The sequence below is a fragment of the Chiroxiphia lanceolata genome, chromosome 3, assembly GCF_009829145.1.
Source record: "Chiroxiphia lanceolata isolate bChiLan1 chromosome 3, bChiLan1.pri, whole genome shotgun sequence".
NCBI lineage: Eukaryota > Metazoa > Chordata > Aves > Passeriformes > Pipridae > Chiroxiphia > Chiroxiphia lanceolata.
In genome coordinates this window covers 31,658,371-31,672,840 of record NC_045639.1, presented here as the reverse complement: position 1 = coordinate 31,672,840, position 14,470 = coordinate 31,658,371, and the positions used below count along the sequence as shown (strand labels likewise).

At 55.1% G+C, this 14,470-nt stretch overlaps 1 protein-coding gene across 12 annotated transcripts in view; it reads left to right on the top strand.

Annotated features, from left to right (window-relative positions):
• Positions 1–13,431, top strand: part of SLC29A1 (solute carrier family 29 member 1 (Augustine blood group)) — a 34,206-nt gene extending 20,775 nt beyond the window's left edge. For 6 of the 12 annotated variants that reach the window (XM_032683494.1, XM_032683498.1, XM_032683493.1 and 3 more), the window contains 12 exons: positions 5,736–5,818; positions 6,311–6,392; positions 6,656–6,816; positions 7,060–7,199; positions 7,407–7,541; positions 7,713–7,810; positions 8,000–8,090; positions 8,205–8,293; positions 8,436–8,544; positions 9,875–9,960; positions 11,638–11,837; positions 12,427–12,538. In XM_032683494.1, coding sequence (XP_032539385.1) covers positions 5,790–5,818; positions 6,311–6,392; positions 6,656–6,816; positions 7,060–7,199; positions 7,407–7,541; positions 7,713–7,810; positions 8,000–8,090; positions 8,205–8,293; positions 8,436–8,544; positions 9,875–9,960; positions 11,638–11,837; positions 12,427–12,538 — 1,332 coding nt within the window. In that variant the 5' untranslated portion in view covers positions 5,736–5,789. Of the gene's footprint in view, positions 1–174; positions 233–3,921; positions 4,041–4,799; positions 4,955–5,735; positions 5,819–6,310; positions 6,393–6,655; positions 6,817–7,059; positions 7,200–7,406; positions 7,542–7,712; positions 7,811–7,999; positions 8,091–8,204; positions 8,294–8,435; positions 8,545–9,874; positions 9,961–11,637; positions 11,838–12,426 lie in introns of those variants that run through there. The other 6 variants (XM_032683500.1, XM_032683496.1, XM_032683495.1 and 3 more) reach the window with 6 other exon arrangements.
• The last annotated feature ends 1,039 nt before the right edge of the window (positions 13,432–14,470 follow it).

Below are 14,470 nucleotides of genomic sequence, written 5' to 3'. Positions count from 1 at the left end.
TGCAGCCGGCTGGTGTGTGCAGTTCAAAACACACCGCAGGGCTCAATGCTCCCCCCCTGCCAGCCGGCAGCCGAGATAACAGCGGGTGCTGGGAGTGGGGTCAGTATCTGCAGCTTCTGCTCTATGAGGTGTTTGCGTGGTGGCTGCTAGTGCTGCAAGCCTGAAGGCAGAGGGGGTCTAGAGCTGCCTCTCCTTTTGCCTGTGGAGAACTGAAGAGAACCAGGTGAAGCAGGTCAGAAATGTTGTCCAGGGACCCTCACTATGTGGGGTGAGGGTGCAGCACAGGGTGCCTTGCAGGAGGTTTGTTTTTCATTGGCCAAGCTCTGGCAATGCAGAGGAGTTTGTCTGTAAACAGCAAGGCAAGGGAGAAGGCAGAAATACCCCCTTCCTGCTCCCCTGCTAAGCCCCCTCCTCAGGACACAGGCATGGGGCAGTGCTGGGGGAGCAGATGGCACCGCAAAGCTGTTTCCTGAGAGGCAGAAAGGAGTAGAATAATAGGAAGTGCTATCAGCTCATTGATGTAAACTGCTCACAAAGCACTCCAAGAGTAGGAAACCTGCTGCAGGCCTTTTGAGGGATGGGGGATTGGAGGAAGAGGCTCCATAGCAGAAAAGCCAGTTGAAGCTTTTGCCTCTCTGTTCGCTCCACAAGAGCCTGAGCTGTTTCTTCCACCTTCTTTTGAGGGGCTTCTCAGAGCATCTACAGAGGAAAAGTTAGAAAGCAAAGGGAAACAGCAACAAGCGGCTCAGGCCAAGCAATGTTCCCCTGAAGGAAAGGGAGGGTGAAGCAGCTGTCCATCACGTGTGGCCTCTGGTCATTCACAACTGCTCCAGCCCCCAGGGACTGGGAGGGGGGAAAGATGTGACGTTTGTTTCTAAGAAGGGCTAGAGGGGAACTTCAGAGAAAAGCTGACTGCTGGATCTGCTGTGTGTCCTGAGTGTCTGTGCAGGGCAGGGTCTGTGGGCAAGGGAAGCTCCTGCCAAAGGGCCCCCAAGATTGGAGCAGCACTTTATAGGGACTCTGGGCTCATAGTGCCCATGCTGCTTCCCAAAAAGAATGCCAGCCAGCTTTCAGCCCCGTTTTTAAGGGAACTGCTGGTCAAGAGAGGAGGTCCTTACATGGCTCTGTAATTAGTATGAAAACAGGAAGGACGGTGTAGGAGTCAGCAGTCAATTTTTGCAGTAAAAGGAGATCTCTGCATTGGTCCCATGTTTTTTCAACACGCTCGTGACCTGAAAAAGGGAATGAGCAATGAGATGTCAGGGCTTTGATGAGGTGATTGGATTACTCAGGTTCACAGGGACAAGTGCCAGCTAGGAAAGAGTACTGACAATTACAACACCAGGCAGTAGGCAGATTAAATTCAGTATAGATAAATATCAAGTGATAGACGAGGGAGGGAGAGAAAAGGCCCCAAATCCACAAACAAGACTGTGCTCTGAGCTGGCCACTCGCAGCAAGGCCTGGAGCTATTTCAGATGGCTTGGTGTGCATAAAAACACAAATCGAATCATCTTTGTGAGTGATAAAGCAGAAAGAAAGCAGAAAAGCCTTGTGCCACTCTTCAAATTGGTGTCTCACCCCTGCACAGTCCCTGTGTGCCCTGGCACCAGCATCTCTGGAAGAGTTGAAGGGAGCTGGGGAAAGTTTAGAGAAAAGCAACAAGGAGGACTGAAGGCGTGGACCCATGCCTGAATGACTAAGTGAGCTAGAATTTCTGTTTGGAAAATGTGCTGTTGGGTGGATACAATCCAGGTCTGTAAAGCTGCCACTCCAATGTTCATCCACCCTTTGATGTCGAGGGTGAGGGAGCCTCGGCTGAGGCCCTGCGTCCAAGGGGAGCTGCTGCCCCCTCTCAGAAGCTCCCGAGTTAAAGGGGGAAGTCGTATTTCACAGAAGCGAAACCCGCCATGGGCTGCAATGCATGCGAACAGCATGTCCCTTGCAGCTCAGAGGCTGGGGAACAGTTGGGGAGTAGGTCTATGCGTGTGCCACTTTTACCTTTTCCTGGCATCTGCTTTTTCCTCTGATGGAGACCAGCCTTTGAGCCAGATTGGCCTCTGCTTTGACCTCAGGTACCTGCCTGCCCTTATTTTGGGAGGGTTTGCCTTTATCTCAGCACCACGGTAATGGTGCACAACTGCACACACTCATACTTCTTGTGAAATACAAGCATGTGCCTCACAGCTGGTGGCTGAAGGTGGAGGCGGGCAGGACGCTGCCCAGAAGGCTGGTTCCCTGGACCCCTGGCACAAGGTAGGAGGATCCGTGGGCAGCGTGATCAGAGTTCAGGCACGCACTTGAAATCTCATGAAATGGGCAGTCTTGGAGTGTTTCCCATCCTCCAGCAGCATAATGGGCATCAGAGCTTCATGTGATTTACATCCCTGTGCGGGGTTGTTCTGTGCCTTCAGGTAAACCTTGAGGGGCCTCCAGGTCACCCTTTCTGCCAGGAGAACTCTGGTGTGCCCAGTGGACAGGCAGATATGGGGGATGGGGTGTAGGTTGGTGAGGCAACTGGCCCTGTCCCATCTTGGACATACTTGGAGGAAGTACTGACCTTATGCCTGCAAAGTGATCCCCATACAAGTGGTGTCAGGAGGACATGAGGTGCTTGCTACTGAGTCTGCTGGCAACCCCTTGGCTGGGGACAACAAGGACACTGCTACACTTGGTCTTCTGTAAAGGGCTTTTCTTGAAAGAGCTGGTGTTTCTGGATATAAACCCATAGCATGCCTACATGGCACCATGGAATTGCTCTGGAGTGGGAAGCCAAGCATGCACTGTGCTTGCCTTCAGTGAAGGCATCAGGAGCATGGGAAAAGACAATGCATGGAAAGGGAGAGATGGGAAAGTGTCTGAAGCTGGCTGACAAATGTCTCCCTGCAGGTGTGGCTGTCCTGCAGTGCGGGTTTTTCCACAGAGGTTAGGCAATTTCGGTGACAGCTGGCCTGCTGTCAGCTCCCAGGGCTTGGCTGGCAGTGGGACTGTGTGTGGCCCAATACCACGGGTGTCACTTAGCATCTGTCACGGCCTTTGCGTGGCATGAATTGGCAATTAAAATTGTGCCATCTCTTTTTTGTACCTGCTCAGAGGTGCTAGCCTGTGATTTGTTAAAGCCACTCCTTGTGATCTTGCTCCTTCTGCTTAGACATCACTTCTGTGGGGATAAGACAGACTGCTCTGTGTCCAGGATCAAAAGGGATGTCCTTATGCCAAGGCCCCACATCGCTCCTCCTTTTTCCTGTCCCTTAGGATGTGCAGCCACCAAGCTGGTGGCTCGGCTAAACACCAGCAGACTCCTCTGGGAGGTGGTTAGAGCTGTGCTGCGCCGACTGGAGAGTTGGCATCTATTCCCATGTCCCATAGGGTAGGGCTGCTCTCCCCCCGTGGGAGCAGGGCTGCCACCTGTTGCTGGTGTTGGTTCATGTGACCTTTTCTGCTTTAGGGTTGTTTGTAACAGCCAGCGGCTGGAAGTGTTTCCTGCTGTAATGACTGCTGACCCGTGAACCCTTTGGCAGACACTGTCTCTTTGTGGAAAAAATTAGGAGGCACTTAGCAAAGTGAGATAGAAAACAAACATAGCAGGCAGGAGAGTGCGGCTGGGCAGTGCCTGCCAAGGAGGCTGGGCTCCTGACATGGGGATGTGGGCACTCCAGGCGGAAGCAGGAGGAGGTGGGAAAGCAGCATGCAGGAATGCTCTGCCCCAGCACCCTCCAGAGTCCTACTCCGGTCGCTCCTGCCCCCCTCCTCCTCAACACCCCCAGCTCCTGCCATCTCCTCCATGGCACTCTTCCCTTCCTCCCTTCCCTGGACGCCTGGGCACTGTGTGGTACCACACACTTGGGCTGTGTGCCAGCTGTGGTACCTGATACCTCTTCTCCTCTTCCACGGATGCCACTAGACCCATAGGGCTCCAGCCCGTGTGACTTGAGCCAGGACCTGACACTCTAAGAAAGGGGAGTGTGGAAGCAGGGAAACACGCTGCCTTCAAATACTCTGAACACGGGGCTTGTGCTGTCTCTGCCCTCTCTCCCCAGGTATGTCTGTGGGGTCAGTCCCTGTCCCTGTTTCCTGGGGCACTGATGTGACCTGGTGGGGGCTGGAAGAGGGGCCAGGGGTTTGTACAGGCAAGGAGCAGCATGTTGAGGGCTTGCTGGGGACCAGCTGGGGGAGCTGGGGTTCTCCTGCCTCTTTTGGGTTGAGATCTGTTTGCTTTGAGACAAGCAGTGGCCCTGGTGGGGTTTCCATGTGCAATGTGGTGGCAGTTTTGCTTGTAGATTCTTCTGCTAATCCCGGGCTAGGGCTTGGGGTGTCTCTTCCCCAGAGGCACTGGCAGGCTGCCGCGAGGGGATTTTGGGATGTTTTCTCTGGAAGCCCGGATGGCTCACAAGGGCAAGGCAGGAGCTGTCATGCTCCCAAGCTGTCTGCATGGGAAGGGAGGGGAGCGGTGCTGCAGATGGCTCTGACATCAACAGGGTGGCACCTGTCGGGTTGGCAGGGCTCTCAATCCTGTGCAGGCGTACTGTCGTCCTGCTCTGGTTTTCCCAAGCAGCCAAGGGGCTTCCCAAATGCCTCTCCACATCCTGCCGGCTATGTTTTGGCTCCATCATAACTCAGGCTCCCCAGCCTGCAGGACCGCACCGCGGGAGGAGGCGATCTGTGTCCGGCACCACACGGGCATCTGTGCCAGGGGACGGGCTGTGCTGCCTTCAGTGCATGCAGGGGCTGGCACGAACTACAGATCCCAGCATGCTGCTGGCTGCCTGCCTCCTCCTCCGCCCCACCTGGCAGAGCGCAGGCAGGGATGCTGCAAGCGGCGGCAGAGCAGGCGGCCGGCGGGCATGTCCCGGGAGGGCCGGGGACACAGCGCCGGCAGCCCCACTGCAGGTGAAGCCCTGGGAGAAGTGCTGGAGCACCTCATGCGGCGCCGCCCGGACTGGAAAAGAACAAGGCAGGCCTGCGGCTTCTCCAGGGCGGTTAATCCTGCTTTGCCCTGGGAAAGGCGGGTCTAGGGAGGGAAGATCCCTTCTCTGGGCTCCGGAGACTGCATCTCTGGGGTTGTCTGCCGGGAGAGTGATGCCTGAGCAGTGCAGGGGCTCGGCAGGTGGTGATGGTGATGGGAAAAAGGAGTGCTGGGTTCCTGGGAGGGGACAGCAGTGCCAGGAATGCCCTTGGCTTTTCAAGGTGACCCAGGAAGGGGCTGTGAGAGCCCCAGGGAAGTGGAATTGAATGGAAATGGGGGATTTGCATGGTTCTGGACTGAGAGGCTGCTCAATTAAATGTGTCTTTTGTGCTGCCAAGCCCCAGGCGTTGGAGGGAGGTGAGGAGGGCAGGGCAGGGGGGGCAGACACAGCCCACTGCGCACATGTCTCACTCACAGCTCCAGGATTGGGGACACAGAGCTGCAGGCTCACAAATCCTTTAAGAGCCTGCTGTGAGCAGCCGGCATGAGCAGCCTGGACACCTCAGGAAAGCAGTTTCCTTTTGGAGGGAAGGCTTGATGTGCCCAGCCAGCAGACTAAGGCTATGTATCGCAGCCCCTTGGCTGAAGGACTCTGAGCCACAGGTTTCCAAAACTCCTGTGCTGTGCTCTCATCATTTGCCGGGTTGGTGTTTGGCTCCCAGTACTGTGGAGCACTTAGCTGGCAAGATGGATTCAGGTTAAAACCGGTACTGCCCCTGCCTGGCTCATGTCCCTCACTCTCCCATAAAATCTTCTGTTTGCTTTCCAGACGGAGAGCAGCAACAAGACTTGCTGGGACCTGTGCTGACTCTTGCCACACAAGATGACAGCAAGGGACGGACCCCAAGATAGGTAATGCCAGGTTCTGATGTAAGGTGTGGGGGCACATCCAGGGTACTAGGAGGCAAGGGAGGACAAGGAGACCCAGCATCTGGGGGGACGACCACTCCTGCATGCTCACTGGGCTACCAAGCTGTCCCTTCTCTCTCAGCTTTTCCATAGCAAATAGCCTGTAAACAGTCCCTTGTGCTGGGACATGCCTGGGGAGCCTGACTCCCTCCCACATCTGGTGACGTCTGCTATGTATCTGGGTACCACATGCTAAGGAGCAGCTAGCCTGCCCCTGCCTTTGTACCGTGTTGGGAAGGGCCTCTCACGGCCCCTCTACAGTGCTATGTCTCCTCCGGCAGCCCAGGCTAGCAGGAGCTGTGGGGCAGGGGAATAAATATCATCCTCCCTCCTCCTCCTGATGACTCCTGCTGTGGGGCTAGGGACAGTCAGAAGTGATGCCTGTCCACTACCCTGCCCAGCATTTCCCTCCAAACTGCTCTGTCTCCTCCACAGGTACAAGGCTGTCTGGCTGATCTTCTTCATCCTCGGCCTGGGAACACTACTGCCATGGAATTTCTTTATGACCGCCAGGGAGGTGAGGGCTTCCCTCTGTTGTGCATGACACTAATTGTCCCCTGTCATGTTGAAGGACCATGGTATAGGTGTGTCAGTAAGGCACAGCGTAGAGCTTCTCTGTTGCCATACAGGGGATACAAGCATGTGTGACCTGGGTGGGACAAGTGGCACTGAGACGGCAGAAGGGATGAGCGTGGGTTGGGAGGAAGGATAAGGGTGGTCTGCGTGTGCTAGGGGGAGGCCTGGCAGAACCTCAGCCTCACCAGGCTTCTTCCCTTGCAGTACTTCATCAGTCGCCTTAAGGACCAGGAGGAGATGAGCCATGTCAGGAACCAGACCTCCCAACCCTCCTACCTGGAGTCCATGTTTGACAACTTCATGACTCTCTGCGCCATGGTGCCCCTCCTCATATTCACCTGCCTCAACTCCTTCATCCACCAGCGGTGAGCCTTGCCCTGTCCTTACCCCTGCCAGCCCCCATAGGGCTGCCCAGCCCTGGCCTGTCCAGCCCTGGCCTGTCCTCCTGCCCCAGCACTGAGCCAAGCCACAGCCTGTTCAGTCAGGTCAAAGGCAAAACACCCATCTCCTGTCATAAGGTTTGGCTGCAATTCCTACAGGAGAACTTGGTCCCAGCCTCACAGGCTTTTGGAGGGGTGGGTTTTCCTGACTGAGACCCTCTTTTGCAGGATTCCCCAGCAGATTCGCATCTCGGGCAGCCTGGTGGCCATTGGGCTGGTGTTTTTAGTCACAGCAATCATGGTGAAGGTCCCCATGGACCCTCTTCCCTTCTTTGTCTTTACCATGATCAGCATTGTCTTCATCAACTGTGAGTGGAGCAGGGGGGGAAGGAAGGGGGCACAACCCTATGGCTAGGGTTGATCCCTCTGGGAGGAAAGCATGAACCTCAGTGTGGGAGAGCCAAGGAGAGGGGGGGCTTGCCTTGCTCTGCAGGGCAGGGGCCTTGGCTCCCCACAAAGATGTGGTCCATCCTTGCCATTGGTTTCTCATTTCTGCTTATCATTTCCCTTCACAGCCTTTGGCGCTATTCTCCAGGGCAGCCTCTTTGGACTGGCAGGGCTCCTGCCTGCCAGCTACACAGCCCCCATCATGAGTGGGCAGGGCTTGGCAGGCACCTTTGCTGCTTTGGCGATGATCTTCAGTATTGCCAGTGAGTAATCCCTGCCCTGCAGGTGACAGGGCCTTCCCAGAGGACTGCTGTCACAGGATTTGCTGAGGTCATGCTGCAGGATTTCGTGGGAGATGACAGCAGGGCCTTGCTCCTCTGAGCCCTCATCATCTTTTTCCTTTTTCTCCCATCCCTCTCTTTCTGTGCCTTCAGTTGGTGCCCAGCAACCCGAGAGCTTCATTGGTTACTTCACCACGGCCTGTGTGGCAATCGTGCTGGCAATCTTCTCCTACATCATTCTGCCTCGCATGGTGAGACTGTTGTCCTGGTGGGTAAGGATGTGGGGAAATGGGACCTTTGCACATCCCAGCACAAGAACTGTGGCCCACTAGTACCCCACCCATGGCTCCTACCAGCCTCTACCTCCTGTAGAGGCTGGCAGCCCCTGGCAGCCTTGTTTCCGCATGCATGAATGAGTCCTCCATGCTGTCTCTCTCCAGGATTTCTTCCGATACTACTCCATGAAGGACAAGACAGAGTACCGTGTGTACAATGCAGAGCTGGAGACCAAGAGAGACCTGATTAAGAAAGGTGAGGGGCTGAGAGGAGGAAGAGAAAGGAAAAAGAGGAAGAGCTGAAAGAACGAGACAGAAGGACTGAATTAGATCTCAGTCTGCTAAGCACTATTTGTGTCTCTCCCTGCAGATGAGAATGGGATGGAGCAGAATAACTCAAAGGTCATCCCTATCCACAACCCTGATGAGAAGCCCTCTGTCGTTGCTATTTTTAAGAAGGTCTGTGTGTTGCCAGCAAGCCTCACCCTGCCCTTCTTTTCAGAATGGGCAAAGGTGTAGGAGAGCATGGGGATAGGAGACCAGCCCAGCACTGGTCCCTTGCCCCGTGTTTGGTACCAGCATCTTTCTTTTGTCTGCCCAGCTCTGGGTCATGGCTCTGTCTGTCTGCTTCGTCTTCACTGTCACCATCGGCATCTTTCCTGCCATCACAGCTAAGGTGTCCACTGTCCTCGGAAAGGGAAACACATGGGGTAAGTGTGCCAGGGATGGGGCGAGATACGAGAAAGCTGGGAACAAGCTAAATGGGAGAAAAAAAAAAAGTGGGGCTTGAAGTAGCAGGTATGTGTGGTGGGATGACCCTGGCTGGATGCCAGGTGCCCACCGAAGCCACTCCAACACTCCCTTTCACAGCTGGACAGGTAGAGAAAATATGACAAAAGGCTCCTGGGTCAAGATAAGGACAGTGAGAGATCACTCACCGATTACTGTCACAGGAAAAACAGACTCACCTTGGGGAAAATTAATTTAATTTATTACCAATCAAATCAGAGCAGGATAATGAAAAATAAAACCTAAATCTTAAAATGCCTTCTGGACATCCCTCCCTTCTTCCCAGGCTTAAAACTATATTCACGATTTCTTTGCGTGCTGCCCCTGCAGCAGTGCAGGGAAACAGGGAATGAGGATTGTGGTCAGTTCACCACACATTTTCTCTGCTGCTGCTTCTTCCTCAGGGGAAGGACACCTCCCACTCTTCCCCTGCTCCACCGTGGGGACCCTCCCATGGGAGACAGTCCTTCATGAACTCCAATGTGAGTCCTTCCCATGGGCCACAGTTCTTCATGGGTCACAGTTCTTCATGAACTGCTCCAGCCTGAGTCCTTTCCATGGGGTGCAGTCCTTCAGGAACAGACCGCTCCAGTGTGGGTCCCTTGCAGGGCCACAAGTCCTGCCAGCAAATCTGCTTCAGCATGGGGTCTTCCACAGGCTGCAGGTGGATATCTGCTCCGCTATGGACCTCCATGGACTGCAGGGGGACAGCCTGCCTCACCGTGGTCTTCACCAAGGGCTGCACGGAAATTTCTGCTCTGATATCTGGCTTCTCCCCCTCCTTTTCCACTGGCCTTGGTGTCTGCAGAGCTGTTTCACTCACATGTTCTCACTTCTCTCTCAAGGTGCAATTGCACGTGTTGGGGTTTTTTTCCTCTTCTTAAGTATGTTACCCCACAGGCACTACCACTGTTACTGATGGTCTTGGCCCAGCAGTGGGTCCATTTCGGAGCCAGCTGGCATTGGCTCTGTGAGACATGGGGGAAGCTTCTGGCAGCTCCTCACAGAAGTTGCCCTTGTGGCTCCACTGCTACCAAAACCTTGCCACACAAACTCAATACAGTATGCCTGAAGGGAAGAGGAAACCACTGTGCATGATGGTTTGGATGCGGACACCAACCTAGCTGCGAGACCATTGCAGACTTCAGTGGGAAACTGGGAGAACCTAGACCTGAAAGACAGTCTCTGTGTAATTGGCATGAGGGGCTGGGGCATGCTGGGCTCATCAGTGCCCTTCTCCCCTTTCTGCAGGTCTCTACTTCATTCCTGTCTCCTGCTTCCTTCTCTTTAATGTCTTTGACTGGACGGGACGGAGTCTCACTGCCCTCTTCACGTGGGTAAGTGTGGGGCAGGGAGCAAATGCCCAGGCAGTCTTCATCCCCAAGTCTCTCAGCCAGGGCCCTCACTGGGGCTGCCGCCCGTGCCTTGGAGCAGGAAGGAGGTGCAGAGCTGACTCCCGCTTTAAGTCCTAAGCAGGGATTTATGGGTCAGAGCTGACAACCACAGTGTTGTTCTGTCCTCCCACCTCTCTTTCAGCATGGCTTGGATGAAGCTGCCTCCTCTATTTCAGCCTCTTTGTAAACAAACCTTCACTCCAGCTATGCAAACAGCGAGACAGGACGGCGACGGGGAAGAGGGTGAAAGACAGGGCAGCCCAAAATAAAACCTCTGGCCTCAGCATAGGACACAGCTGCTTCAAAGATCCTTGTCCTGGGAGCAGGGCAGAGCCATGCCATATGGGTCACAGAGCTGTCCCCTGCCACATCCCCTTGCTTTCATCTCCCCAGGCTGGGTGAGGAAGGGGGCTGTCCTGTCTGGGTCTTTTCCTGCCCCTTCACCCACTCTCCAAGCACCATTTCCCCTGTATTGTTCAGGCTGTTTGTTTAGAGAAGGTCTTCAGGACCATGTGCCATAGGGTCTGCCCAGGCCTGACTTCCCTGCAGCCTGGAGCTGCTTCTCCCCTGGCCATCACTGCTGGCTGCCCTTGGCCTTGGCCATGAGCCGCCTTGCCTGGTGTCCAGGCCGCAGCCTCTGTGGTGGGATGATCCAGCAGGAGATGTTTCCAAAACAAGTGTGTGGAAAGTCTGACTGCATGTGGTTCGGGCCTCATTTCCCTGGTTGGGGCCCCGCTCACTCCCTTTCTCCTCCTCAAACAGGAGAGGCAGCTGTTGTCACCATTTTGCCCCATAGGCATGGCAGCTGGCCTAACCTCAGCTTCCTCCTGTGCTCATGAAGTGTCCTGTGGCCACGCCAGCCCAGCAGCTTCCAAAGCAGCTGGAGGGTCTCTCCTGACCTCAGACCAGTGGGCCCTGTGATCTGCAACCCTGGCACCTCACTGAGAGGACCCCAGCCAGAACCAGGCATGTCTCGTGCCAGGGGCTGCCTTGGTCCCAGCTGCAGGGACAACACAGTGGGATGGTGTCTCCTTGTTTGTCCCAGTCTCAGTTGTCCAGGAACTCTGGTAGGATCCAAGGAGACTGTAACTTGGTCCATGAGTTTCCCACCACATTCCAAAACAACCCCAGCATAATCCCTTTCCCAGATTGCTGGATCTTGCCCCACTTGGCTGGGGGATGGCGTAGGAGGCTGAAGAGCTGGTTAAAGCCCAGTTTGCAGACACTAAAGTGCCAGAAGGGACTTATCTCAGCCAGCCTTGTCCTGCACGGTGGTTCACTGCATGAGTGTGCACAAGGCTCTCCTGACTGTGTGCCCATTGCCAGCAAGGGCTTAGCAGTCACCCATAGACCCAGCTCAGTATTTTAGTCCTAGTGCTGCTGCTCTCCCAAGTTGTCTGGGACAGGGCTTTCAGACCAGGCAGGACCTCCTTACCACAGCAGGTGGTGATGCTGAGACTTCTTGTAGCAGAGAAAGTCTCTCAGCAATTTTTCCATCTCAGTGGCTCCTTTGCAGCCCTGGCACAGTAGGGACAGCCTCTGTATAGCTCCTGCCGGTATGCCGTGGGTATGGGGAATGCCCACTCCTCAGCTGCTGAGCTACCTGTGTTTTTCTCCCAGCCCGGGAAGGACAGCTGCCTCCTGCCAGTGATGGTGGTCCTCCGTGTCATCTTTGTGCCTCTTTTCATGCTGTGCAACGTGCAACCCCGTTACTACCTGCCTGTGGTGTTCTCTCATGACGCCTGGTACATCATCTTCATGATCTTCTTCTCCATCTCCAATGGCTACCTGGCCAGCCTCTGCATGTGCTTCGGGCCCAAGTGAGTAGGTACTGGGGATGAGGGAAGGGTTGGTTACACCCCCAGATGACAGTTCGGCATGACTCCTGGAGTCTAGCTCTGCCCAGCTCTGGCATCTGGAGAAGGGGCCACAGGCACAGGAGGGAAATGGCACTACCCCCAGTGTCCCATCTCCCAGGCTTGTGCCTCTGTATTCTAGAGATGAGGAAGCTATTTGGGCTCTCCGTTTTCCCCACCTGCCATGCAGGGGAAGGGACTGGATGCAGCAGGGATCTGGAGGGGAGCAAAGTGTGGCACAGCACCCACAGCAGGGTGAGCGGCCTTGCCCAGCACAGGTAGCATGAGGAGCCCAGCTGGGGCTCAGCCAGGCAGGATGCAGTGCACAGCGGCAGGAGTTGGAGAGGGTTATCCCTGGTGCTGGGAGCTTCGGGGTTGCCTGCCTGATGCACTTTTTCTGTATGAGTCTGCAGTGTGGAGACAGGCTCTTGGAGCCAAGGTGGATTTGCTTTTGGTGTTCCTCTACTGCAGAGGAGCCTCCCATCTCCACTGAACAGCAAGGCATGGGGCATGCATCCTGAGGACGGATCTGACACCTGTGTTTCTCCCCTAGGAAAGTGCTTGTGCATGAAGCAGAGACAGCTGGAGCTGTCATGGCCTTTTTCCTGTCGCTGGGCTTGGCCCTAGGAGCCGCAGTCTCCTTTCTGTTTCGAATCCTCATCTAGCAGAGGCACACAGAGGGTGCAGGGACACCAAGAGATGGCTCCGCATCCTCCTCCGAGGCCCTGGACACCTCAGCACTGTGGGAAAATAACACCTCATGCCTGTCCCTGCCAAATCACACTGCCACAGCAGACGTTACACCAGGGATGGTTCCACTCCTGCAGGGTTGGCCTGGCTCCTGCCATGCTCGGCTGTGTGACGCCTTCAGGCCTACGTGCCTTCTCCTTCCCCATGCTGTGTGTGTTGTAAGACCCCCAGGATCTCACAGAGGTCCACCTGCCTCCCACACTGCGTAACTTCCCCAGCTCAAGGCCAGAAGCCATTTTCAGCCTCTTCCTCTCTGACAGAGTGGAAGGCTGGTATCCAGTGTTATTCCTTCTCTTGCCCCTGTCCCCAATGCACCTAGAGACTTGCTCTCCTCTCCTCTCCTCTCTTCCAGGGGGCCTGGAAATATCCCACACCCCTTCTCCTGCTGGTAAGACTTGTGAACAGGGAGGAGAGCCCCAGCCAGCCTCACTATCCCTGCTCTCTGCTAGACGCACATCCCTCTGTGAAGTGGTATCCCAGGGGCATAGACATCTGTGTCCTGCCCACATAAAGACCCAATACCGTGGCCAGGCTGAGGGAGGAGGAGGTCTCCACACCCCACCTTCTCCCACTCTCCTTGCCTCTATTCCCTTTTGTGTTTTGGGGTTTTTTTTGTGATTCTGCCATTGTTTTTCAGCCTCCTGGTTGTATGACAGGAGGTCCCACTGTGGGCTGCAAGAAGAGGCAGCAACTCCCTTCCCACCAAGGCTGCAGGGGGGGGCCTCACCTCTCCCTTGGCTTTTCTGTCCCTTGTCTGTGTAAATGTGTCTGTACAGTTGCCGTTTTCTATAAAAAGACCAAAACGTTCCTTTGGGAGTGTGTGTGTCTCCATTGCCACAGGGGAGAGGGGCTGTGGAGGTGCAAGGGCTGAAGGGAGCAGGCACCAGCATTTCCTGGGCATCCTAGGGTGCTGTGCCAGAACCAGAATGCGGAAGTGTTGTGTGCATCCCTTGCACAGTCAGGACCAGCTGCAAGGACACAGACAGTGTGGGGGATCATTGAACCATGGAATCATAGAATGGTTTGGGTTGGAAGGGACCTTCAAAAGAGCATGAAGTTCCAACCCCCTGCCTTGGGCAGGGACACCTTTCACTAGGCCAGGTTGCTCAGAGCTCCATCCAGCCTGGCCTTGAACACCTCAAGGAACGAGGCATGCACAACTTCCCTGAGCAACCTGTTCCAGTGCCTCGCCACACTCAATAAAGAATTTTTTTCCCAATATTTAATATAAACCTACTCTCCTAATCCATTCCTCCTTGTCCTGTCACTACATGTCCTTATAAAAAGTCTTTCTCCATCTTTCTTGTAGGTTTCCTTCAAGTATTGGAAGGCCACAATTAGGTCACTCTGAAGCCACCTCTTCTCCAGGCTGAATAATTCCAGTTCTCTCAGCCTTTCCTTGTAGGAGAGGTGCTCCATCCCTCTAATCATATTGGTGGCCCTCCTCTGGACTCCAACAGGTCCATGTCCTTACTGTGCAGGGACCCCAGAGATGAATGCAGCACTCCAGGTTGGGTATCATGAGAGAGTAGAGGGGCGGCATCACCTTCCTCAACCTGCTGGCCACACTGCTTTTGATGCAGCCCAGGACACAATTGGGTTTCTGGGCTGCAAGTGCACATTGCTAGCTCATGTCCAGCCTCTTATCCCCAGGGATGCTGCCCTCAGGGTACACCGAGGGACCACCAGCACCTCTGATAAGGAGGAGATTCACCTGCACATTTTGGGGTGCTATGACCTGCAGCACACCCACCTGGGAGCTTTCCTTGTGCCTGGGAACAGCCAGAGTGCCACCTCCTGATCCTGGCGGGGAACTACAAGAGCCTGCCAGCGGGACTCCCCCCTCC